The sequence below is a fragment of the Talpa europaea genome (assembly GCF_964194135.1).
Source record: "Talpa europaea genome assembly, chromosome: 4".
Taxonomy (NCBI): domain Eukaryota; kingdom Metazoa; phylum Chordata; class Mammalia; order Eulipotyphla; family Talpidae; genus Talpa; species Talpa europaea.
In genome coordinates this window covers 15,370,729-15,397,123 of record NC_140070.1, presented here as the reverse complement: position 1 = coordinate 15,397,123, position 26,395 = coordinate 15,370,729, and the positions used below count along the sequence as shown (strand labels likewise).

General features: G+C 33.7%; 1 protein-coding gene across 1 annotated transcript in view; it reads right to left on the bottom strand.

Annotated features, from left to right (window-relative positions):
• LOC311169904 (putative ATP-dependent RNA helicase DDX60) overlaps window positions 1-26,395 on the bottom strand; it is a gene marked incomplete at both ends in the record, with an annotated part of 70,591 nt that overhangs the window by 4,637 nt on the left and 39,559 nt on the right. Inside the window, 10 exons of the mRNA XM_084232149.1 lie at window positions 9,120-9,262; window positions 11,877-12,024; window positions 13,861-13,982; window positions 16,442-16,586; window positions 16,734-16,838; window positions 17,557-17,757; window positions 18,374-18,478; window positions 22,876-23,028; window positions 24,878-25,022; window positions 25,658-25,813. Coding sequence (XP_084088275.1) covers window positions 9,120-9,262; window positions 11,877-12,024; window positions 13,861-13,982; window positions 16,442-16,586; window positions 16,734-16,838; window positions 17,557-17,757; window positions 18,374-18,478; window positions 22,876-23,028; window positions 24,878-25,022; window positions 25,658-25,813 — 1,423 coding nt within the window. The remainder of the gene's footprint in view (window positions 1-9,119; window positions 9,263-11,876; window positions 12,025-13,860; window positions 13,983-16,441; window positions 16,587-16,733; window positions 16,839-17,556; window positions 17,758-18,373; window positions 18,479-22,875; window positions 23,029-24,877; window positions 25,023-25,657; window positions 25,814-26,395) is intronic.

Sequence of the window (26,395 nt, the reverse complement as noted above, 5' to 3'; positions counted from 1 at the left end):
CCGGTGGCGCCGCGGTTGAGCGCTGGGTTGTGAAGCTGCCCGCGGCCTCTGTGACGCCGGTTCGATCCCCAGCTGCTCCCCGGCCACCAGAGGAGGGTCCCACATGGCGCGCAGACCTCTCCTGCCGCCCGCTGCTCCCCTCAGCAGTGTACTTCGGTCCTTCTGCCTGCTCTGCTCCCCGCTCTGGCTCTGGTGAATTCTCTCACCCTCCCTGTGCTTCTGACTGTACGTAGTGCATGTATAAAACAAAACAAGCAAACAAACAAACGAACAAATAAATAAAACATGCCTCTAAAAAAAAAAAAAGAATACAATAGAACACTAAACCCCCAAAAAAGGAATACACATTTTTCTCAAGCACACACGGATCATTCTCCAGGATCGATCACATACCGGGGCACAAGACAAACATCAACAGATACACCAAGATTGAAATCATATCAACCATCTTTTCTGACCATGAAGGCATCAAACTAGAAATAAACCATAAAAAGAAGGCAAGGAACTTTCCTACCTCATGGAGATTAAAAACCACACTACTGGAAGACCACTGGACTAATGAGGAGATCAAAGAAGAAATTAAAAAATTCTTTGAATTGAACGACAAGGAGGACACCAATATCCTAAATGTATGGGATGCAGCAAAAGCAGTAATAAGAGGAAAATATATAGCAATAGAAGCTCACATCAAGAAACAAGAAAGAACTCAAAGAAACAACCTAATCTTGAAGCTCAAAGATCTAGAAAAAGAACAACAAAAAACCCCAAAACCAGTAGAAGAAAAGAAATAATAAAAACCAAAGCAGAAATAAATGAAATTGAAACTAAAAAAAAATCCAAAAGATCACTGAAACCAAGAGCTGGTTCTTTGAAAAAATCAATAAAATAGACAAACCCCTAGCCAGGCTCACAAAGGAAAAAAGGGAGAAAGCACAAATAAACAGGATCATCAATGAAAGAGGAGAAATCACAACGGACACAGCAGAAATCAAAAGAATAATCAGTAACTACTATGAACAGTTATATGGAAACAAGTTTAACAATCTAGAGGAGATGGACAAATTCCTACAACTCTACAATCACCCAAAGCTAGATAAAGAAGAAATAGAACACCTAACACAGACCAATTACAAGCAGCAAAATTGAAATGGTAATCAAACACCTCCCCCAAAACAAAAGCTCAGGACCTGATGGATTTACAAATGAATTCTACCAAACATTCAGAGATGAATTAGTGCCTATCCTTCACAAACTCTTCCAAAAAATTGAGAAGGAAGGGACAATACCAAACACGTTCTATGAAGCCAACATTACACTAATACCAAAACCGAACAAGGACAACACAAAAAAGGAAAACTACAGGCCAATCTCCCTAATGAACACTGATGCAAAAATCCTCAATAAAATTTTAGCTATCAGAATCCAACAATGTATCCATAAGATAATTCACCACGACCAAGTAGGATTCATTCCAGGGACACAAGGATGGTTTAACATCCGAAAATCAATCAACGTTATCCAACACATCAACAAAAAGAAATATGAAAACCACATGATAATATCAATAGATGCTGAGAAAGCTTTCGACAAAGTGCAACACCCATTCATGATAAAAGCCCTTGAAATTCTTGGGATACAAGGAACATACCTCAACATCATAAAGGCCATCTATGACAAGCCAACAGCCAGTATCATTCTCAATGGTGAAAAGCTGAAAGCAATTCCATTAAGATCTGGAACAAGACAAGGATGTCCACTCTCTCCACTGCTTTTCAATATAATACTGGAAGTCCTAGCCAGGGCAATAAGACAAGAGAAAGACATCCAAGGAATCCAAATAGGAAAAGAAGAAGTCAAACTATCACTATTTGCAGATGATCTGATAATATACATAGAGAACCCCAAAAACTCCACAGAAAAACTAATTCAACTCATCAATCAGTTCAGTAAAGTGGCAGGATACAAAATCAACACGCAAAAGTCAGTAGCCTTCTATACACAAACAAAAAACCTGAAGAAGAAGAAATAAAAAAGCCATCCCTTTTTTTATTGAAACAAAAAAAATCAAATATTTGGGAATAAATCTAACAAAAGAGGTAAAGGACCTGTACAAAGAAAACTATAAAACACTGTTAAAAGAAATAGAAGAAGACACAAAAAAATGGAAAACCATCCCCTGCTCATGGATTGGAAGAATAAACATTATTAAAATGGCCATCCTACCAAAAGCAATATACAGATTCAATGCTATTCCAATCAAAATTTCAATGTCATTCTTCAAAGAAATAGAACAATTATTGATGAAATTCATATGGAATCACAAAAAACCCCGAATAGCCAAAGCTCTCCTGAAAAAAAAAGAAGGGAATGGAGGCATCACACTCCCAGACTTCAAACTACACTACAAAGCCATAATCATCAAAACTGCATGGTATTGGAACAAGAACAGACATACAGACCAATGGAATCAAATAGAAAATACAGAAATAAACCCACAGATTTATGATCAACTAATCTTTGACAAAGGAGCAAAGACTATGCATTGGAGCAAAGAAAGTTTGTTCAATAAATGATGCTGGGAAAACTGGGTCGCTACATGCAAAAGAATGAAGCTTGATCACTACCTCACACCATACACAAAAATCAACTCAAAATGGATTAAAGAACTAGACATAAGACCTGAAACCATAAAATATATAGAAGGAAATATAGGCGAAACACTACGTGATTTGCCAATCAAAGACATCTTTACAGACACATCACCCAAAACAGTGATAGTGAAGGCAAAGATAAACAGCTGGGACTACAGCAAATTAAAGAGCTTCTGCACAGCAAAAGAGACAATAACAAAAACAAAGAGAAACCCCACCAACTGGGAGAACATTTTTGCACCCAACACTAATGATAAAGGACTGATCACAAAAATCTGCAAAGAGCTGATGAGACTCAGCAACAACAAAGAAAATAATCCAGTCAAAAAATGGGCAGAAGAGCTAAAAAGAAACTTCTCTGAAGAGGAAATGCAAATGGCCAACAGGCATATGAAAAAATGTTCAACATCACTTGTCATCAAGGAAATGCAAATCAAAACTACCATGAGATACCATCTCACACCAGTGAGAATGGCACATATTAAAAAAACTAGCAACAGCAAATGTTTGCCAGGGTGTGGAGAAAAAGGAACTCTTCTGCACTGTTGGTGGGAGTGCAAACTGGTCCAACCACTATGGAGAGCTGTGTGGAGATTTCTGGACCTACTAACCATAGAGCTTCCATATGATCCAGCAATTCCACTCCTAGGTATTTACCCAAAGGACACAGAAACATCAATTCCAAAGAGCACCTGCACCCCTATGTTTATAGCAGCACTGTTTACAATAGCTAAGCTTTGGAAACAACCCAAATGCCCAAAAATAGATGACTGGATCAAGAAGATGTGGTACATATATACCATGGAATATTACTCAGCATTCAAAAAAGATAAACACATGCAATTTGCAGCAACATGGATGGCGCTGGAAGGGATCATGCTCAGCGAAATAAGCCAAAAAGAAAAAGAAAAATACCGGATGGTCTCACTCATAGCAGGAATCTAGAAAACTTAAATAAGGGACCAGGAAAATGAATAACTATAAGAAAGTGAAAATCAAAATCAACAAAAAACTATGAACCAGAGACACTTTTTGGGGGGTGGGGGCTGGAGGGGAGGGATTGGGGTCAGAATGGGGGGGCTGCAATTGTATGGGGAATATAAAAATAATATTATTTTAAAAATAAATAAATAAAATGTAGATAGCTAGAGCACTAAAAACAAGTACAAAAAATAAAATTTCTGGCATCAAAAAAAAAAATAGCAGTGAATTGTAATTATATAACTTTGTGTAACAGAACATTAATATGATAGTTCATTGTTAACAAATACATTTTATAATTCCATTTATTACTATATTTATTTTGAAAAAGTTTTTAACCATGGAAGACCATGAAAATTAAAGAAAATTGCTCTAATTCTAATTGGAATTCTAATTCTAATTCTCTAGCACAGATAACCAGTAATAAAATTTGCTGTAGTTGCTTTCTGTCCATTAAAATATATCTAAAAATTAATATGTTTACTACTTAAAGGAATATTTTTATTAAATCATGGTTGTATAAATTATAAAAAGTGCATAAACTGCCCCACCTATTTAGATATTATACTTTACCTTTTCACTATTACATATATTGTGATATACATTTTTAGCATAAATCTGTGTGCTTATCAATAATTGATCATTATTAGAATATATTTCTTGAAGTAGAATTGCTACATTGAGTATAAAAACTGAAATCTTTTGAGGCAAATGTCAACTTGCATCTAGGTAATATACTAATTTATAGCAATGTTATAAGGACACCTCTTTCTAAAGTTGAGGAGAAAATTTAATTCTACTGCAGATTATTCTTATAAATATACAGTAGGATCCAATCAGCTTTATATAAAACCCATTCTATTGACTATAACCATAGTATTATTTTTCAATAACTTCCAGTGGGAACAGTTCTCAGGACATATTAAATCTTTAGATGAAAAAAGTAAATAATTTTGGAAAAGCTAATGACACATCGGTCTTTTAAACTGTAGTTCAGATGAAATTGTTTCTTTTTTAGAAACACTATGACATTTTATTTCAAATACATTGTATTTTTTCTTTTCAGAATTTTGCTTCAGGACATTATGAGAAAGCTCTGCTTGCCATCTGTGCTGGGGATGCTGATGACTACTAAACTAAAAGAAAGAGTTAGGGGACTGTGCAGTCTGCTTTCTAGACATGTCAAAATATAGATTTTGTGATAAATTCGCATTCTTAGTTGCATTGGAGCAAAACTATAGAATCATGATTTTTCTCTTATCTTTAAAATTGTTCTAAGCCAAAGAAAAAAATCTATAAATAAATGTATGACTGGATTTTCATTTATTATTTAATCAGAAATTCATTAAATTGTATATAAGAGAATAACAAAAAATGTTTTTGGAATGTATTTTATTTAAATGTGAACCACTGATTTCCTCTAAAAGAATCTGCTTACAGCTACAGGTGTACTTAGCATGCTTTGGAAGACCAAGGAAAGCACACCTTGAGTCCATCCCTCCTAGAGGTATTTTAAATTGTACAAATGCAATAAAACTAAAGTGGATATCTAAAGCTGTCTCTGAAATAAAGATGCAAAACAGCAAAATCCAGTCAGATATATGCCTGTCAGACTTTGATATATAGGCGACTTGCATAGAAAAATAGGGGGTGTGTGTGTGTATGTGTGTCCATACACACATTCAACAATTGCACTATTAAAGGCAATTTATCTCTAGCTAGTTTGTGTGTGCATGTCAGTGTCTAACTAACCACCTGCCCATGCAATGACAGAAAAGTAATTTCTCATTGTTAATATCTTCACTCCTTATCATCAACATCAAGTCTTTTGGAAGTTATTACATCCTTTGTGTCATCAGTAGAGCCTGGTCCTATATGTGTCTCAAGATTCAATTAATTAATTACTCACTGAGGTCTGATTTGGGACCAAATCCACATTGATGCCCAAATTTAACCAAGAATTAAAGCAGAGAAAGTGTCCATTGAGTCCACAACAGAAGGCTCCCAATACAAACAAGTGGAAACACAAAAACTGACATCATAGGAAGGCAGTGGTTAGTAAAGGCAGGCAAGGAAAATGAAAACACATATGCAAAAAATCTAGAAGAACTAGTGAAGTTGATAGAAGTTCTTTATACCACACGAAATAATTTTCAATAACCTGCAACTCAGACCTTTTATCTGCTTCTAAGGGTCTCAGGAGAAATGAAAAGGTAATCAGAACTGAATGAATGATACAAGATTTTTATTGCTTTTATTGTGATTAGGCCCAACATGAAATATTCAAGAATAATTACATTTTTCAAATTACTTTCAAGAATCCAACCAACTGCTATGATCCTTATCAATGTGCAATGGAATATTATATTAAATTAGGTTTAATTTCTATCTTTTAAAAATTCACCAAATCAAAACTTGCAATTGAGACATTTACAAAAGTTATTATACCAGCTAAAATTCTTACAATTAAAATGTTACTATTCTTGTTGAGAATTTAGATATTTAAATAAAACTTTCCACACGAGGACATACATCTGTAAGTTGTTCAATAAATAGTGAAATGTATGCTTCAGCTAATTAATACATTTTATTTCTTTGGCACAGCATGAAAAACAATTCAAAAATAAATCTTAACTTAGATCAGGAGAGGCTACTGCAATAAGTGGAGAGGTCTGTCGCTATAGGAAAAAGAGGGCCTAATAATAGAACTAATACAATAGAAAGAACAATATAACTATGTCCTCAGAAGTTCCTTATCAACTTTTCCCTTTTTCTACACACTGAGAGGCACAAAATAATCAAAACAAAAAATAGGCAAGGCAAAGACACATAATAGTTGAGGCCCACAAAAAGGGAGGTGCATTTCTTGACCAGCTCAGTTTTTGAGGAGCACAATACCGGGGTGCTGTTTAACTTTGTCAGTATTTTTTTTCACCAAAGTTGTTCCCTGAATTTTTCAAATAGTTGTTGAAATGCCAGCACAACATTGTTGTCTTCTTTTGTACCTAATTCTCTTAGGGAAACCCTGTAAAAGAATAAATGCCTAAATTAATGTTGTTATTTATGCATGAGGTGCTGTTGCTTCAAACACAAGAAATAATTACTACACCTGATGGACTGAAGAACAATTGTAAAGTCTTTGACTGAGTTGAAGGCCTCTCCCATATGTAAACTGTGTGGGGTGGGGGAAGGAAACAAAATAACATTTAAGAAAATAATTAATTACCACTGTATTTCTGACCTTACCAGAGACAAAATAAACAAGATATGAAGATTACAAAGGAGTGTTCATGCCACTATTTTACAATTGTCAATTTAGTCCTAAACTAGTAAGAAGGCTAATCATTTGACTAAAAAATATGACTTTAATGTTCTTTTATAGCAGCACATTATTGCACGTTATTATTACCCCAGTTATTCAATGCAAAAATAAAGAAAAAAAAAAAAAGAAACAGAACAGATTGGCACTGCTAGAGAATGGGAGAAGAAAGGAATAGGAGTTACTGTTTAATGGGTATAGACTTTCCCTTTAGGTTAATGAAAATATTTAGCAGCTAGAGGTGATGGCTGCACACTATGAGTGCAGCAAATGTCACTGAATTGTTTACATTAAAATGGTTAATTTCATGTTATATGAACATCTCAGTAATAATTAAAAAGCATATAAAATAGTTCCAAATAAATTATATCCTAGTAACTCATCTTAAACTATTGCTTCTTAATATTACTCTCACAAATCATAATGCCACATCATAACAAACATTCATTATACAAACACACATATATTAAAATATATATCAAAACAAAAAAATCCATACCGATTACCCCCAGTCAGTTCAAAGAGGGAACCACATCTGTAGAAGTCCAATAAGTATGCGTTCAATGGACATTTTCTTCCAGTACTATCATATTTATTCAAGGGAAACAAAGGAATGTTTCTTACATTCATATTAATTGTTCGTAACATAACCTGAGGATACGCAGAGATTTTAGATCGTTAGCATTTTTTTATTGATATGCACCCTAATCTATTGTAAAATTTGATTATAATGCCGTATTACATCTACATCTAGCTACTCAAAAAAAATAACCCAATATGTTAGGGAAGTATAGTCAAATATTCAAAAAATACATTTAAATTCTTCTGTCTTTGGGCCTCGCTGTTGGTGCAAAGGGTTAAGTCTCAGCACTGTGAAGCTATCCACAGGCACTGCAGCACCAGTAGATTCCTGGCCAGGAAGCTGACCCACATGACACAGCTGACCTCTCCTCTCTCACCCACTGCTCCCCTCAGCAGTGGATTTCAGTCAATCTGCCTGTTCTGTTCCCACTCTGTCTCTGGTGAACCCTTTTACCCCCTGGACCTCTGGCCTATACCACAGTTCTTATATGTATAAATAAATCTAAAAAAAGTTCTGTCTTTAATATAAATCACAAAAAAAATCAGTTAAAAAAAATCAAACTAAACACATTAAAACTATTTTTGAAATCACAGAAATATTTCTAATTAACTCAACTGTCTGAATTGTCACTTTTATAACCCTCAAACTACAATTTTGTAAAACCATTTTTTTCTGAAAAACTATTTTTGAGTTTACAGACATATGTCAACAGCTATACATAATGTAATAGTGCTTGCTCTTTCCAGTTCCATAGACATCTTTTTTTCTATTAAACTGCCTTTAGGAATACAATGATCTGATTTTGGCAATAACATAATCACAATCATTAGAATTTATTTCCCATCAACATATCATAGATAAACTGTGAGGGGTTAGTCTCACTACTTCCAAGCATGAGGCAGTAAATGAAGTGATTCATATACTAGTTTTAGAAATTAAAGTGTTCAATATATATTTGTTGAGCATCTTTGTTTTATTTTTCTCTAAGTATATTGTATTATGACATTAAATGAGCTACACATATGCATCACTATAAATCAACATCTGTATATACTACATTAAGCTCACCACTAAAAGTCTAATTCTATCCTTAATCATGTGATTGTCTCCTTTCACTCTACCATACACCACCATTAGATGGGCAGAAAGGGGGAAAAATACAAACTGTCCTCAAATGGTTTATAGCACAGCTTATGATACATTACTGTGCATTCTAAACTTAATTATTTTGAGATGACTCCCAAGATGAAGCATATCCAGCAGATGATATTGAGTTGCTGATATATGGTTCACATTTTGAATTGCAAAGGCTTACAATACAATAATTCATAGAGAAAGACATGATTCATTCATGAAGGCTAATTGAGAAACTAGCATTATTTTCTTTATCTAATTCAATTTGTCTATTATAAACTATTCACATATTTTTAAAGATTTGTTTTTCTACTTCAGTGGAAATTAATACTATTATGGATTAAGAGTAACATGGTTTTGTTTCACTGAGACAAATATAATCATGTGAAAATGATTTCTCTTAAGTAAATAAACAGGACAAAAGACAAGGTTCATATCAAAATTCACTTACATCACTTATTATATTAATATCAAATAAATCCTGGTCAGTTATGTTGGACAAACATGCAAAAGGGGAAACAGCAGTTCTGCTTTCAGTCCCAGGCATTAAATGAGAGACCAGTTCAGACTCTTCACATCCTTCACCTGAAAATTCTAATAAAAATACATTGGAAAATCAAATTAGAAATTATTTGAGGGGCCTCCCCTGGTGGTGCAGCCGTTGAGCACTGGGCTGCGAAGCTGCCTACAGCCTTTGCAGCGCTGGTTTGTTCCCCAGCCACTGGCGAGGGTCCCACATGGCACGCAGACCTCTCCTGCCACGCTTGCTGCTCCCCTCAGCAGTGTACTTCGTCAGTCTGCCTGTTCTGTTCCCTGCTCTGGCTCTGGTGAATTCTCTCACCCTCCCGCGCTTCTGACTGTACCCAGTGCTTATATAAATAAATAATAATATAATAAATAAATAAATAGAAATTATTTGAAAACTGCATCCCCATAAATATAAAATATTTAAAACAAATATATTTGCTTATACCTTTATTCCATCTTTGGGTGAACCATTATCCTCCCTATCATAGAAATCATACAAAGAAAGATAGAGACGAATGATAATTATACTCATTCTTTCAAGTTACAAATGCAGGCAATTGCTTGGGAACTTTTTCTTTTCCATGAAGTTGAACCATTGCTAAATAATTTCTAATTCCATGATTGAATAAATTGAGCACTTACTCCTTATCCTTCATAAGCCTTCTATATTAGCATACAATAATCCCCCCCAGGAAATATGCATAAACCACTATTACTGCTCCACGTTTTCTTCTTGCTCCTTATGGAAGTAAGGGAAAACAGAATCCTGTCACCTTCCCATGAACCTCAGTTCTTCTTCCTCTCTTTCCATCTTGGGGCAGTGAGTGTATTTTCAGCTTCCAATGTTTTTACTTTATCTGGCATAGATTACGGAATATTCCCTTACTTTTGTTCCTTTCTTTTTTCATTTTGTCCTTTCTTCAAAGACATGGAGCATGCCTTAACTTCTTTGTTGTCAGTAACTTCTTTATTGTCATAGATTATATTCAAGAAAGTAAAACATACTGATCACCCTTAATAAATATGCTAATGTTCCATTTCTTGTATTTCCTAATTTATTCATATTTGAAAATTTAACTAGAGTGCCATATCTACTAAATGACAAAAGGAATCAAAAGGAGAAGAAAAATTCTAAAATAAACGTTCTGATAGTTCATAACACTAGAAAATATGGAAATATTTTGAGCATTTCATACCAATCAAATCAATGGTGACATCTAATTCCAAATAACATAGGATGCTTCCAGTATAAAATTTCTATACCAGACATCTGATGTATTAAGTGAGTTTCCAATATATTCTTTTATAATAGTTTTTTTTTTAAATAATAAATTTTATTTTTATATTCCCCCATACAATTGCAAACGCCCCATTGTGACCACAATCCTTCCCCTCCCGTCCTCCCACCCCCCAAAAAGTGTCTCTGGTTCATAGTTTTTTGTTGATTTTGATTTTCACTTTCTTATATTCATTTTCCTGGTCCCTTATTTAAGTTTTCTAGATTCCTGCTATGAGTGAGACCATCCGGTATTTTTCTTTTTCTTTTTGGCTTATTTCGCTGAGCATGATCCCTTCCAGCGCCATCCATGTTGCTGCAAATTTTTTAATATGTGCCATTCTCACTGGTGTGAGATGGTATCTCATGGTAGTTTTGATTTGCATTTCCCTGATTACAAGTGATGTTGAACATTTTTTCATATGTCTGTTGGCCATTTGCATTTCCTCTTCAGAGAAGTTTCTTTTTAGCTCTTCTGCCCATTTTTTGACTGGATTATTTTCTTTGTTGTTGCTGAGTCTCATCAACTCTTTGCAGATTTTTGTGATCAGTCCATTATCATTAGTGTTGGGTGCAAAAATGTTCTCCCAGTTGGTGGGGTTTCTCTTTGTTTTTGTTATTGTCTCTTTTGCTGTGCAGAAGCTCTTTAATTTGATGTAGTCCCAGCTGTTTATCTTTGTCTTCACTATCACTGCTTTGGGTGATGTGTCTGTAAAGATGTCTTTGATGTGCAAATCACGTAGTATTTCGCCTATATTTCCTTCTATGTATTTTATGGTTTCAGGTCTTATGTCTAGTTCTTTAATCCATTTTGAGTTGATTTTTGTGTATGGTGTGAGGTAGTGGTCAAGCTTCATTCTTTTGCATGTAGCGACCCAGTTTTCCCAGCACCATTTATTGAACAAACTTTCTTTGCTCCAATGCATAGTCTTTGCTCTTTGTCAAAGATTAGTTGACCATAAATCTGTGGGTTTATTTCTGGATTTTCTATTCGATTCCATTGGTCTGTATGTCTGTTCTTGTTCCAATACCATGCAGTTTTGATGATTATGGTTTTGTGGTGTAGTTTGAAGTCTGGGAGTGTGATGCCTCCATTTCCTTCTTTTTTTTTCAGTAGAGCTTTGGCTATTCGGGGTTTTTGGTGATTCCATATGAATTTCATCAATAATTGTTCTATTTCTTTGAAGAATGACATTGAAATTTTGATTGGAATAGCATTGAATCTGTATGTTGCTTTTGGAAGGATGGCCATTTTAATAATGTTTATTCTTCCAATCCATGAGCAGGGGATGTCTTTATAATAGTTTTGTAATTATTTCCTAAAGTTTAGGTTTATCTCAAAACATTTATATTTGTTTTCCTTAATAGACTTCACATTCTATTTATGTACATTCACAATCTTACCAATTTCTGAGAGAGGTAGTTGGTATTCTTTTCTCAAGTCGGCCAACTTAGAAATCATTAGGAGATAGGAAACAAAATTATTTTGAATTCTTTTGTTGTATGTTTCTATCATCCTAGTATATTTCTTGGGAAGATTCTCTAGAATCACCTAGGAATGAAACAGATGAATGTAACAATTCAAAACAGAAGCAGGAATCACCAAAGTCTGAGAGACACAGAACAAAATATTTTTAAAAATCTGAATGGAAATATATTTCTAAGTAAAAATTCTGTTATTATAGCAAAGTGTAAATATAAAACCTAAAGTCTCTGATCTTCTCATCCAGGCATAGAGGTTGTGAAGATTTTGGTACATAGGTTTCCCTTCCAGAATTTTATGTACAGTTTATGTGGTAGTATTCAGACAGATGGTCTAATTTTATAATCAACATTATATCTGGACCATGTCATAGACTAATATTTTTACAAATGAATTTTAGTGGCTGCATAATATTACCAGATAAATAAGCTAACATTCATCTAACTATTCCCTTACTGCTGGACATATAGGTGGCATCCAATCTTCAATTATGGACAATTAATGTTATAAGTTGAATTGCATCCCTCAAAAAAACATGTGCTAAAAGCCTAAGCTCCAGTACATCAGAATGCAACCTGACATAATTGGTTAAGAGAAGTTCATACCATGACTGGTAATCTTAAGAATGGGGACATTTGGACCCAGGCAAAAAATACCATTTGAAAATTGAGGCAAAGATCAGGCCCTATATCTGCAAGCCAAGAACACCAAAGGTGGCCCACAAGCCCCCAGAAGTTTGGAGTTTTGAACAGATTTTCCCCTCAGTATTCAGAGGCAAATTTTTGTTGCCTACCAGGACTTTTGGCCTCCTGATCTGTGTGACAGCAATTTTTTGTTGTCTAAATCTTCCATTTTGTGGTAATTTGCTATAGCAGTCTGAGGAAACTAATTAATATATGTTTATCACTTTTATTTGTATATTTGATTATATAATTAGTTTAAATATAAGGGTAGAAACACTAAAATTAAAGAATATTTTAAAGTTTGTAGCTATTTAGTGTCCTAGCAACAAAACTGCTAATTCCAATCTTTGCCAGTTTAACAGGTGAATTACAGTATCTTTTTCATTTCCATTTTCTACTGTTGATGAGATTATTTTACATTTTTTGTAATTTTAATAACTATTACAGTGGTTTTACATTTGAACATTTATTAAATTGTCATTAGTTGTAATCGTATTCCAGTTGATTATTTTTATTTTTTCAGTAGCCAGTGGTTTCATCCAGAAATAACAATTATGAAAATAAGAGTTAACATTTATTGAGTATATCCCACATGCCAACCACTATTATTTTTCATGTGGAGCAATATAGCAAACATTTGAATTAGATGTTTTGATTTCCAATATACAGTTAGTAAATGGGATAAAGAATAAATGAATTTTATGGAAGAAAATAAAAAAGTTTAATTAAAAAAGAATAAATGAATTTTCTTAAGAACATCTATGTGCTAAGTAGCCACGCAGGGAGGGAGTCTAGGAATGTGCCTTTAACATACTCTATTACATGCCATTCCCACTCTGTTTACCTTTCCAATAGATATTTATTCCTTGTCACTTGGGAATGAGTGGAATTCCCAGAACAATATTTTCAAAGGGTTGTTAAACTGAACATTCATGTCTTTTTGTTTCAAATTAATTGTTAGAGTGGCCATAATTTCACTCTTCAATGTAATTTTGTTTGAAATCCTCTTCAAGGTAATAATAAATTGTTAGTAGCATGCAAAAAAAAAATTCTGTATCAGAAATAAGGCTTTCCAATTTTAAATAAGACCTCAATACTTCCCTCATCTGAGATGTCATTATATGTAAGAATTGACAAAGCAATGACAAAGAAGTAATTACAGTGAGTGATAATAAAAAAATTGATATTAGAAAAATACAACTATAATTTTTTTGTTCCTTACCACTGAATCAGAATGCTGCTTTTTATAGTCTTCTACACCGGGAGGAAGATATTTTCTTCCAAAAAGATGTGCCAACACTATCACTAACTTTTCCATCACAGTTTCAGAAAATTTCTTTGGGCCTGTTTAAAATAAAGAGTTTATTTTTCCAAAACTTCACAGAAAGAAAAATCATCATTTTATTAGGAAAATACTGAGTCAATTTTTAATATCCACTCTAAAAATTTTAAGGTAAGACACATTTGAAAAATTTATTTTGCAGATGTTTAGTGAATTTTTAATAAATTATAATAATATGTATCATAATACAAGCAAATTCACCCCCCATTGTTATAAATGGTTGGTCTCCTTCTACCTACTCTGAGCTTTAAGAATCTAATAAAAAAATACTCTAAAAGAAAACAAAACAAACATTTGCCTTGAAGTTATAGAATTATCTTGGATTCCATCATTGGCTTCAAACCTTCCTTTGCTTCTTTGTTCCATTGTTTTTCCATCTCTGTTCAGAAACTGTTAAGTAAGAAAGGGTTTACACTGCTTTCCAAATTCCTTATCTGCCACTCAAGGCCATAGGCTAACCTACATTTTTTTTCTCTTTGGCACATACTACAATCCAAAAAGAGCTGACTTCTGCTCCAGCTGACAAGCCTTTGCTTCTGGTATTTTCACTCCCTGGGATATTTAACTCCCACATTTGTATGTGTCCAAATCCTGTAGCATTTTAGAAACAAGTGTCCTTGAGGAAAAACTCACATCTGATTGCTGAATTTTTATCTGCCCCAGTATTTGACAGAGTTGTGCCCACCCTGATAACCACTTCATCATAGTTATCATAGTAAAGAAACAAGTGAGAAAGTGACACATTACCCATGAGAACTTGAAACAGGACACACCTGCCTCACACTATGGGAGAAATGCAGAGCATTAAGAGTAAAACTTCCAATTTCTTTTTTTTTTAAAGATTTATTTATTTTTATAGAAGAACCAGGGTACAGGCCAGATGTGCGGGAGAGTGAGAGGATTCACCTGAGACAGAGCGGCGAACAGAAAAGGCAGACTGACTGAAATACATGGCTGAAGGGAGCAGCAGGCTAGACAGGAAAGGTCTGCCATGCCATGTGGGTATCTCCATGGCCAGCTGGGATTGAACCTGCGCTGCAGAGGCTGCGGACAGCTTCACAGCACTGCGCTCAACTGCCTGCACCACCAGGGAGGCCCCAAAACGTCCAATTTCAAGTTAAAAAACAGTCATTTTGGTGTGTTTACACTAATAGCTTTACAGAAAATTTTTTTCAGTTTTTTCTTTAATATTGTTAAATATCACACACAATAATTGTGGAATTAGTAAATTTCAATAATGACTACTTTCTGTGATCCTTCCATGGAAATATAAAGATTCCAATAGGGGGCCTCCCCGGTGGCGCAGCAGTTGAGAGCTGGGTTGCGAAGCTGCCCGCGGCCTCTGCGGCGCCGGTTCAATCCCCGGCTGCTCCCCGGCCACCGGAGGAGGATCCCACATGGCGCGCAGACCTCTCCTGCCGCCCGCTGCTCCCCTCAGCAGTGTACTTCGGTCCTTCTGCCTGCTCTGCTCCCTGCTCTGGTTCTGGTGAATTCTCTCACCCTCCTGCACTTCTGACTGTACCCAGTGCATGTGTGAACAAAACAAACAAACAAACAAAAAAAAAAATAAATAAAAAAAATAAAAAAAAAAAAAGATTCCAATAGGTTAGGCTTTATCATTTGATCTCTTAGAAGTTGTAAGGCATATCAGATGTTATTTTAATTATTTTTATATTTCTTTATTCTTGCATTATTATAATAAAGTGGGAAATTTACCAAAAGTATAAAATACAGTGGACTATTACCTATATATGCTATTCCCAGCTATTTGCATTGAGTTTGGATAATATCATTTTATTTCTCTCTAGAGTTCATGTCATCATGTAATAATTATAGTAAAGGGAAAATGGTTTATAATTTAAGAAAAGGAAAATGTTATAGATGGCAAAATCTTTATGTCACTATAACCCTACAGCTTATATTTGACTTTGAAGTGTCACTTCCATATGTTATGATGCAGCTAATAATCAGAACCTAAATATCAGGATATCATAAGAAACCTAATTTTCATGTTAATGACCATATATAAAAGGACAAAATTAGTGATTACATATATTACTGTAATTTATTTCAATAGCTATATATACTAAAAATGTCTCATGTGTTCAGAAGAACAGCCTTTATTATCCTAAGAATTTATTTTGAAATATTTAAAGTCTATTAAATATTAAATGATCATTAAATATATTTGCATTATTATTCTCCACAAAAAATTATACATTACAATTTTAGTAAGCATATTTAATGATATAAAAAATAAGAAAAAAGTCAAAATACATTAATAGAAAAATCAGTTAGAAAATGGGACACCATCCAAAGTGAATGTAGTCTTAGGGAATGAGTGGGATTATGTTAATACACATATTAGGTCTGTGTGTGTGCAGACATGTGTGTACATGTGCATATGTGTATGTGTACACAATTTAATGAGTAGAAGTTTGGAAAATTAATATTTACTTACCTTGTTTATTTTCTGGAACACACAAATTGTGAAATAAACCTTTTTTCAGTAAGCTTACAAAAACAAAACTTGAAGGTTCATGGTAGTGCAAATGAGACACAAATCCAGAAAATCCAATGGGAATACATTGCTGATTCAGGTAACCCTATAAATCAGTTTTAAAGGGTTAACCTCAGTTTTTAGTTCTCAGAAATATCAAACAAATAAGTTATTAATAAAGCTGAGTTCAGTACAGTACAATTAAATAGGTACTGTATGCTAACAGTTTAATGAAAATAGGTATAAATCTTACCTCTGTGACCAAAAATTGCAAAGCATATATAAAATATAATTTTATAATGGTTTTAATCTTTGGTTTCTTGAAGGATATCAATGAATGTTCGAGAGCTGATATTGCCTATATATGCAGATATCAAAATACCAAGTTAGATGTTAATTTATAGCATGTCTTCCAAATGTAATATACAAAAGGGCAATGAAATATTTCTATTATAGATCATGGGGCTATATATATATATATATATATATATACACACACACATATATATAGGTTTATATATAAAAAGTATGATATATTTTTTGCATTTTAAATTAGATATTGCAGATTTCTTTATTATATTACTTATTAAGATTATAATATTTACTTGAGATATTTCATAGTATTTTCATTATATGTGTATGTAATAAAAAATGTTAACAAAAATGATGGATAAATGAATAATTACAACTTAATGTATGAAGGTAAAAGGTAAACATAAGGTAGAACACAAGAATTATTAGCATTTTCATCTTAAACATTCTTCAACCCTTAATTATTTCTTTAAAATTCAATTTTTTAATGTTTATAGATCATGGATATTTACAGAAAAAAAATTTCTAATGTACACAGACTCCAGGAATAATTATAAAAAAGAGATCATAGGCTAATTTCCCATATATTTGAAAACATAAAAGTAACTTTCTGTTGAGTAGGAGTATTGCAAAATAAAATGAAATATTACAGTTTATTTATAGCACACTATTTAGTCCCTTCAGTTTATGCAATTTATTTTAGAATAAAGATGATGTGATCATTATATTTATAAAAGTACTTTAAATAACATGAAACAAAGTACCTTTGCTTTGGCATCCTTTTTGTCATCTGCTTTGGATACTAGCATCATAAGTCTGAGAACGAATGATATGCTTAAAGGAAATTGACCCTTCAATTTGGGCACATCTGATCTTAAGAGTCTTTCTACCTTGGGTAAAGGTATACCATAAAAGAAGACATTGCCCACAAGATCTTCTCCACGTCTTCCTGCCCGACCAGACATCTAAAGAGAAGATGACATAATTTTTAAGTAATTTCAGACTTTGTCTCTGTAAATGGTTAGTGTTTAATTTGCATAAATCATATAAAATATTGAACTTCCAAAATCCTGAAAGAATTCTTTGTTGTTTGATAATTTTAGAAAAGTTTAAAATATTATTTTATCTTGTGAACACATTATTAAATTGTATATATCTTTGTTTATTAATACCTATGTTTAAAGATGATGAATTTTTGGGAGGGTCAAATTTTAGTCTCATTTATAAATATATTTCTAGAAACCAGCCTAAACTAAGAACAGTGTAAACACCATCTGGCACAAATTGGATCCTCAAAAGATGTGGTTATCTCTTCAGAGTATTTTTGTTTAAGTTGAATAATATTTATCAAACAGGATTATTCTCAAGTAAATTAATCTGCTTTGTAAATGATGGCTTAAGACATCTTTAAATACAATAGTATTCATAAGAGGTTATATACCTCTTATATAACCTAGAGCTCATTTTCAAATATTTTTACAGTCACTGTTTCAGAGTATATAAAAATAAATATCCTGGTTTAATGAGTGGATGTTCCAGTTTCCTATGTATACAAGAAGAAAAGACATGTAGTATAAATACCTGACGAAAGTTCAAGGCATCCAAAAAACAAGAGTCTTCAGTAAAAACAACAGATTTACATGGCATATTAATTCCCAATGCAAGGGATGAGGTAGCTATTACCACCTGTGGGTGTATATTTAAAAAATTAGAAAACAATCACATAGGTTAGATAGATGTACACATAGGCATTACATATTTACTAGCTTAGAAAGACCACTGGAATCTAATGTGACAGAAAAATTCAAACTCCATATTTTCTTTTGTAAGAAAAAAATAGATGTCTCATAGAGATATGCATTCATTTAAATGTATGTCCTTACTCTTACAATTACCTAACATTATCAGATTATAAAATGATGTGAAATCAAAGCTATTCGGTAAGGATTTATTTTTTGGATTTTTTTTTTCCATTAGTAAAGGCAATCAGTTTTAAATAAAAGGAAGTTTACTTTTACATTAAAAAATTCTTAAGGGCCTCCCTGGTGGCACCAGGAGTTAAGATGCAACCTATGAAGCTATCCACAGTCACTGCAGCACATGTTCTATCCTCAGCCAGGGAAATACCCCCATGGCACAGCAGACCTCTCCTGACTCACCCGCAGCTCCCTTCAACAGTATTTCTATCAATCCGCCTGTTCTGTTCCCCACTCTGTCTCTGGTGAATCCTCTCACATACCTCCCCACACCTTTGGCCTGTACCCCAGTTCTTGTATGCATAAATGAGTATTTTTTTTAAATTCTTAAGAAGAAAAAATGGTAGGGAAACCAGGTCATATTAAGCATTAAATCTAAGTGTTCATCAATAGATGACTGGATAAAGAAGATGTGATATACTTATACACAAAACACAGGGCAATATTATTCAGCCGTGAAAAAAAAGGAAATCCTGTCATTTGTGGCAATATGAATGGAACGTGAAGAAAGTATGTTGCAACGAGTCAGAGAAAGACAAGTACATACGGTATCACTTACATGTGGCATCTAAAAAAGTTGAACTTGTGTAAACAGACAGTAGAGTGGCCTTGCCACCAGCTGAGAGTGCGGGGCATTTAGACAGATATTTAATGGTGGAAACTTGTAACTAGTACCTAAATAAATCTTGGAAATTTCATGCCCTGTTCATATGATTATAGCCAATAAAACTGTATTATAAACTTTATAAAGTTGCTGAGAAACTAAATCGTAATCATTAATAACACAAAAAAGAAACGATAACTATGGGACCTTTTAGAGGTGTTACCTAATGCCATGGTGATAATCATATTGCAATGTACAAATATAACAAATCAATAGTTTGCACACCTTGAACTCATGCGAATTTTATTTCAATTAATAAAAACTCTATGGAGTTTAGATTTGACGTTACTCCACCTGCTTGCCATGAGAAACAGTTCTTTGCAGCTGGACCAGGTCTACAACACAGACAATTCAACACACAGCTTGTGGTCCTGTCTCAACTATAGTCCTCACCCAGTACTATATCTTGTGCTCAACCAACTTGAGCTTTGAGGCTGGCAAGACACAATGGGAGACATTTTCGCTGAGAAGTTGGCTAGGAGTGGGGATCACTGATGATACCCAGCGCACAACTTGGTTACCTGCAGCACAGTAGGAAATTTGAAACAATGATGCTAACTGGAAGTAAGCTTTCAGTGCCCTACTGCCCCAGTTCCTGCAGTCATCAACAGATACAAAGGCATGAATCTATGGGGGGGGGGGGGAACAGACACCTAAATATCCTATATTAAAAATCTAGGATTACACCATTTTTTATAGGAGTGATAGCCTATTTATTAATGTAAGGAAACTCCCTATTACAGCCCATAAAAACTAAAAAATGAGAAAATCAAAAGAGCAAATCAAAAATGCTCAAGCAAAAAAAAGATATCCTTTAAGAAGTCTCAATTTAGCAGAAAAAATATTGAGGGGCCTCCCTGGTAGTGCAAGGGGTTAAGGTGCAACCTATGAAGCAAGCCACAGCCACTGCAGCACGAGTTTGATCCCCGGCCAGGGAACAACACACATGGCACAGCAGACCTCCCCTGACTCACCCATTTCTCCCCTCAGCAGTGTATTTCAGTCAATCTGCCTGTTCTGCTCCCCACTCTGTCTCTGGTGGATCCTCCCACCCACCCCCCATGCCTCTGGCCTATACCCCAGTTCTTGTATGCATAAATAAATCAATCTTTAAAAATAATAATAATGAATGATACAAAACAGGAACACCACAAAGATGGCAGAAATGTGACACTGCTACAACTAGAATGAATAGATTTAAAAAAAAATACTATAACTGTACTTACTAATAGAACTAAAGAAAGATATTGACACAACACAATATACTAGGATAATAAAGATAGATCAACAAAACAGAATATATAAGGAAACTAACCTTAATTGAGGAGACCAAATGGCTTAACAGATATCTATATGACACTTTACAAAGCAAAATACTTACTAAAAATAGCAGAAAATAAATAAACAAAATGAAATTTGTGCGCTCTCAAGGGAGAAACGAAGGGAAAGCTCAAAGAATGGATAGATGGTAGGTGAAAAACAAAGAAAAAATATTGCTAGAAAAAAATCCTAATAATATCTTTACAGAAATAGAGCCCCCAAAATCTTAAAATTGCAGGGAGTCACAGAATAACTATAATAAGCAAAGCAATCTTGAGGGGGAAAAAAGAACAGAAGTGGAGGTATCATGCTTCTTGACTTCAATCTGTACCATAAAAATATAGTAATTTAAATAGCAGAGCACTAGAATAAAAAGACACACACAGATCAATGGAACAGAATTAAGAGGAATCATCATCTTGCATGGACAAGTCACCACAAAGGAGCTAAGTGTACACAATGAAGTAAGAGCAGTCTTCAATAAATATATTGGGAAAACTGGACAGCCACTTGCAGAATGCAACTAAACCACTATCTTACACAATACACAAATCTTAATCAAAAATGGATTAAAGACTTGAACATAAAACCTGAGGCCATAAAACACAGAAGAAAACAGAGGCAGCAAGCTCTTTGACATCAGTCTTAGTGATGTATTTTCCAATAAGAGAAACAAATGGGATTTCATCCAACTGAAAAACTTCTGCACAGTGAAGCCATCATCAAAACAAAAAAGGCAACCTACTAAATGGGAGAAGATATTTGTAAATCGTGTATCTGATAAGAGGTTAACATCCAAAATTTATAAGTAATTCATATAAGTCATTAAAAAAAAACCTGATTAAAAAGTGGGCAGAAGATCTAAATAAACATTTCACTAGAGACATATTGATAGTCAAAAGACACCTGAAAAATTGTTCTCATCATTTATCATTAAGGAGATGTGCACAAAACCCAAAATTAGATATCAATAGTACTTGTCAGAATAACTATTAACAAAAAGCAAAGAACAAGTATTGGTGAAGGATGTAGACAAAGCAGAATCATTGTACACTGTTGGTGGGAACACAAATTGGTGTCAACACTATGTAAAGTAGTAGGGCGATGTCTCAAAAAAACAAGAAAAGAAATATATGAGTCAATTATCTTACTTCTGGGTATTTTTCTAAAGAACACAAAAACACAAATTTGATATGCTATGTTCACTCCTATCTTCAATGTAGCATTATTTATGATAGCCAAGCAACATTTGGAAACAACCTAAGAGCTCATCAATGGATCAAAGGATGAAAATGTAGTATGTAATGTGTGTGTGCATGCATATATATGTGTATATATATATATAGTATATATATATGTGTGTGTGGATATACACATATATCCACATACACACAATACATACACACAATAAAATAATCAGCTCTAGAAAAAAAACAGATGGAGTTTCACAATTGGTGAAAACTTGGATGACTGAGAGAATAAGTCAAATGAGAATAATGAACACTATAAGAGTTTATTCATATGTGGTAGATAAAGAAACAAAGCAAATGAACAAACAACAAAATAAAAACAATTTGTGTATTGTGACAACAGAATGATGATTACCAGAGGGGAAGTGTTAATGGGTGTTATGTGAAACAGACAGAGAGGTCAATTGTATGGTGGTGGATAGAAAGTAGACTCTTGGTGTTCATCACAATGTTGCACATACAGACGCTGAAATGTAAAATTATATACCTTTATATGCAAAATTATAAGCCAATGTCATTTCAAAACAATTTAATATTTGCAGAATGTTTCATAAATCATATATATGTATATATACATAAAATGGAGCATTTGTAAAATGCTTATTATCATATGTCAACTAATAAAATGCTAATTATATACTATTAGGCAGAGTAAGGAGTATCCTAAATTATATGTAATATATAGTGATTTAAACATTTATTTTAAAGTATTATATGCTAAAATATTAGTATAGTATCACTGTAAGTGGAGAAATTACAGGGACATTAGATAGCGTGTGTTCCCTGAATGCCTTAGGGTATATTTCTTCCCCCTACTCAGTCCAAAGAAAGAATGGGGTGCTGTTAGTACAGTTATACTCAAATGTCACCAACCTTAATGTAATTCTGTCTGAAAAGCAACTCTACAACTTCTCTTTCTGCATGTTCCATTGAACCATGATGAAATCCAATGCCCCTTTGTAATAGATCGTGCAGCTTATAGCCTTGTCTTGTTTCCATCAGTTTATTTAAGAGCTCCATTAAAGTCTGAAATCACCAAAGAGTTTAAGATAATAAATGAAATTATGTATCTTTGACTTTAACAATGAGGTAAGAGTTAAAAGATTGTTTAGAAATCACTGCAGAGTTAGATACACTTTTAAAAAGAGTAGTTGTGTTTTATCCCAGAACCTGAAGCTTATCTGAACAATAAAATGCCTGATATGTGGCATTTAAACAGAATAATTCCACAGTGCCTGGCATTCATGCTTGGTATCTGATACAGGGAACACAATCCAACTTCCTATGTGATGATCGTGTCTTCATTTCCTCATTGGAAACATACCCCGTCTTGTCCCCCCTATGCACTGAGTGGTGGAAGCCCTACCTTGCTCCCAAAGTGTTAAAGCATTGGTCATAGCTCTAAGGAACTGACTAAGGCCTCCAACTCAGTTTGGGCAATGAACAATGAACGGAATAGTTACGAATTCTAAGAGGTGGTTGAGCTCGGTGAGGCTAGCTCCAGAGTGCTCTGAGGCTAATTACCAAAACCATCCAGCCAAACTTCTCAGCTTTGACTGATTTTCTACCACCCCCACTTGTTCTATTTTTGCTGTTGATTTGTACCTATTTTAATATGTCTCCTTTATCACCTCTCTCCCCTGCTCTTTCTTTGTGTTCCTGTCTTTCTGTGTTTGTTATCTTTGTGTATATTCACTGTTTCCTTCCCCTATTTTTTCCTCTTTCATTAAAATGTCCTATGTCTGTTTCTTTTTGTCTCTCTATGTCAGTCACTGTTATTTCTTCTTTCCTTCTCTTTCTCACTTTTTTCTTTTTCCCTCTTTTTTCTCTCCCACATTCTGCTTCTCTTTCTCCCTCTCTCCTATGAGTTAAAGAAGCAAGCATAAACAAGTAATGAGCACAGTTCTCTGACTACTACATGAATGATGATATTAACCAACAAATTTATGAGCACACATTGTTTAGGACATTCTAGAATTAAATTTTGAAGGAGATGTGGGGTACAGGAGAAGTAAAATACAATAATTACTCTAGAGATACCAGTTTGAAAAGCTATGTACAAGGTAGATACAAACAGAGGAAGAACTTTCAGAAGACAGATGCATCTGACTTTGAGAAAGGTTGCTGCTCAATCCTGTAACTCAGAAGAGATTTTTCATTTAATTTTTGTACTTCCATCCACATAAAGAATAGTTATAATTAAATTAATGATGGAAATCTCACAAGGTAAAAAGGTTCTAGATGTTGGAATCATACCGCTGCAGGATTCTTCATGCTGTTTTTAACAGCTAGGTAAGCTTACACAAATTCTCTAAATTTCTCCAATCTCCAACTCTAGTTTCCCATCTATTGTTTCAAGGCTAATGTGCATTAAGTGTGTTGTGCACCTTTAAAATTGTGTATTGGATGTCAATATTGACAAATACACATATTTTTATGGGCTGAATTGAGTTCCTCTTAAAATTCATCTGGAAAGTTCCTAAACTCCAGTATCTTAAAATATGATTGTATTTGGAGATTGGGTCTTTACAGAGGTAATTAAGTTAAAATGAAGTCATTATGGTAGACCCTTATCCAATATGACTCATGTTCTTATAAGAAGAAAATAGGACACAGATACATACAGAGAGAAGACTGTGAAGATAAAGACAGAAGATGGTCATCTACAAGCCAAGGAGAGAGACTTAAACAGTTCTTTCCTCACAGCCCTCAGAAAGAACCTGTCCCACCAGCATTTTGTTCTTGAACTTCTTATCCTCCATAACTGTGAGAAAAAACATTTCTGTTTAAGTCACTTAGTCTGTGTTATTTTGTTACAATAGTGCTAGCAAACCAATACCCATGACCAAATTTATCTCAGTTTCTTTTCTCTTACCTCATCATCCACAGCTGTATCATCAGCATAGCTACAGTCTGGAGAAATTTCAGTGTGTGTTTCAAGATATTTTTGCATTTCCTTCTTTTCAGCCTTCGATATAATTTCTCTCTGGTGCTTAGCATCTGAATCTAAATGTGAAGAACTGAATATAAAGTATCAGGAAAATCAATGAATATACTGGTTATAGCACTTATTTTTTTAATATAAGATTATGTCTATAAATATCAGGTAAAAAAATGTCAAATTATTCAAACCCAAAATACAATTACCTCTATTAGATGATATTTATCAGGCCTTAAAGAAATTAAACCTAACTAAACTAAATTAAATTACTTGCATATCTGTTTACCATATAAGCATATTTTAAATGTACGCATTAACATGTACTTAACAGGAAACAAAAAGTCTACTTCTCTTATCTCTCATGCCAAACAAATATTTATTTTATATATCTAATAAAATTCTATTTGTGACATTAAACTTGATGAAAAAGTCAATTTGCAATTTCTAAAAAAAACATTTGTAATTTGTACTTCTAAAATAAAGGAAGGAGGCTAATACAATGAAGAAAATTATTTTAAAACATTGCATAATTATCAAAATATTCAACAGTTCTCTCCTGCATGTGCCCCCAAAAGTGAAGTGCAATTAAATTTATGTCACAAAACCATAAAGCCATATCTTCCCATTATGGAAACAGATCTGAATTATAAAAAGAGCTGAACACTCATTTTTTTATTAAATATTTAATTTCACAATTCAAATAGAAACACTTACACAGCATCTTTCCTTTTTTGAGACTTCTTCACTATCAATACATCCATGTTCAAACTTTTCTGTTTTTTAGAATTTGGACCATTATTAGTATTTTGCCGTTTTTTCAAATTGCGAAAAAGTTCTAAAGCTAATGCTTCCACTTCACGAATGTTGAATCTGGATTAAAAACATGGGACAGTTTTTGAAAATTGTGAGTTCATATCACCGTCAACCTGTTCGCTTTAATAAATTTTTGGCAGCAATAATATTTAGGTAATATTATTCTGTTTATATTTATTTTGCCCTTTCAATTCCCAATTCAGAGTGTGTGACTAGAAGAAGAGATTACAATTTTCCAAACAGGCTCATTTTTAAATTATAATGAACAAAATGACTGTTTATGTAAGGGTTTTTTCTGTACTGGATAAAACTGCTTCCTTCTCCATTTTAAGACACTCCCTATCTTAAGATCACAAAATACTCCTGAAGCAGATTAGTGATTTGTTGTGCTCTTAGCAAGTATTCATTTTCACCTATTAAATGCAGTTTGAATTAGGGATTTTGTTTTGTGATACCTTTGATGAATAATTTTGTACTTCATACTCTGCTCAATCTTTTGTCTTTGTTCAAAGGTTTTCCTATTCATTACAGGTAAAATGAAATGCATATTCTTCCTATGGGACTTAAATGACCTGAGATTACTCATTTAATTATAAAGTTTGCATATTTATTGATTTTGTTTTTCCCCATTAAAGTGAT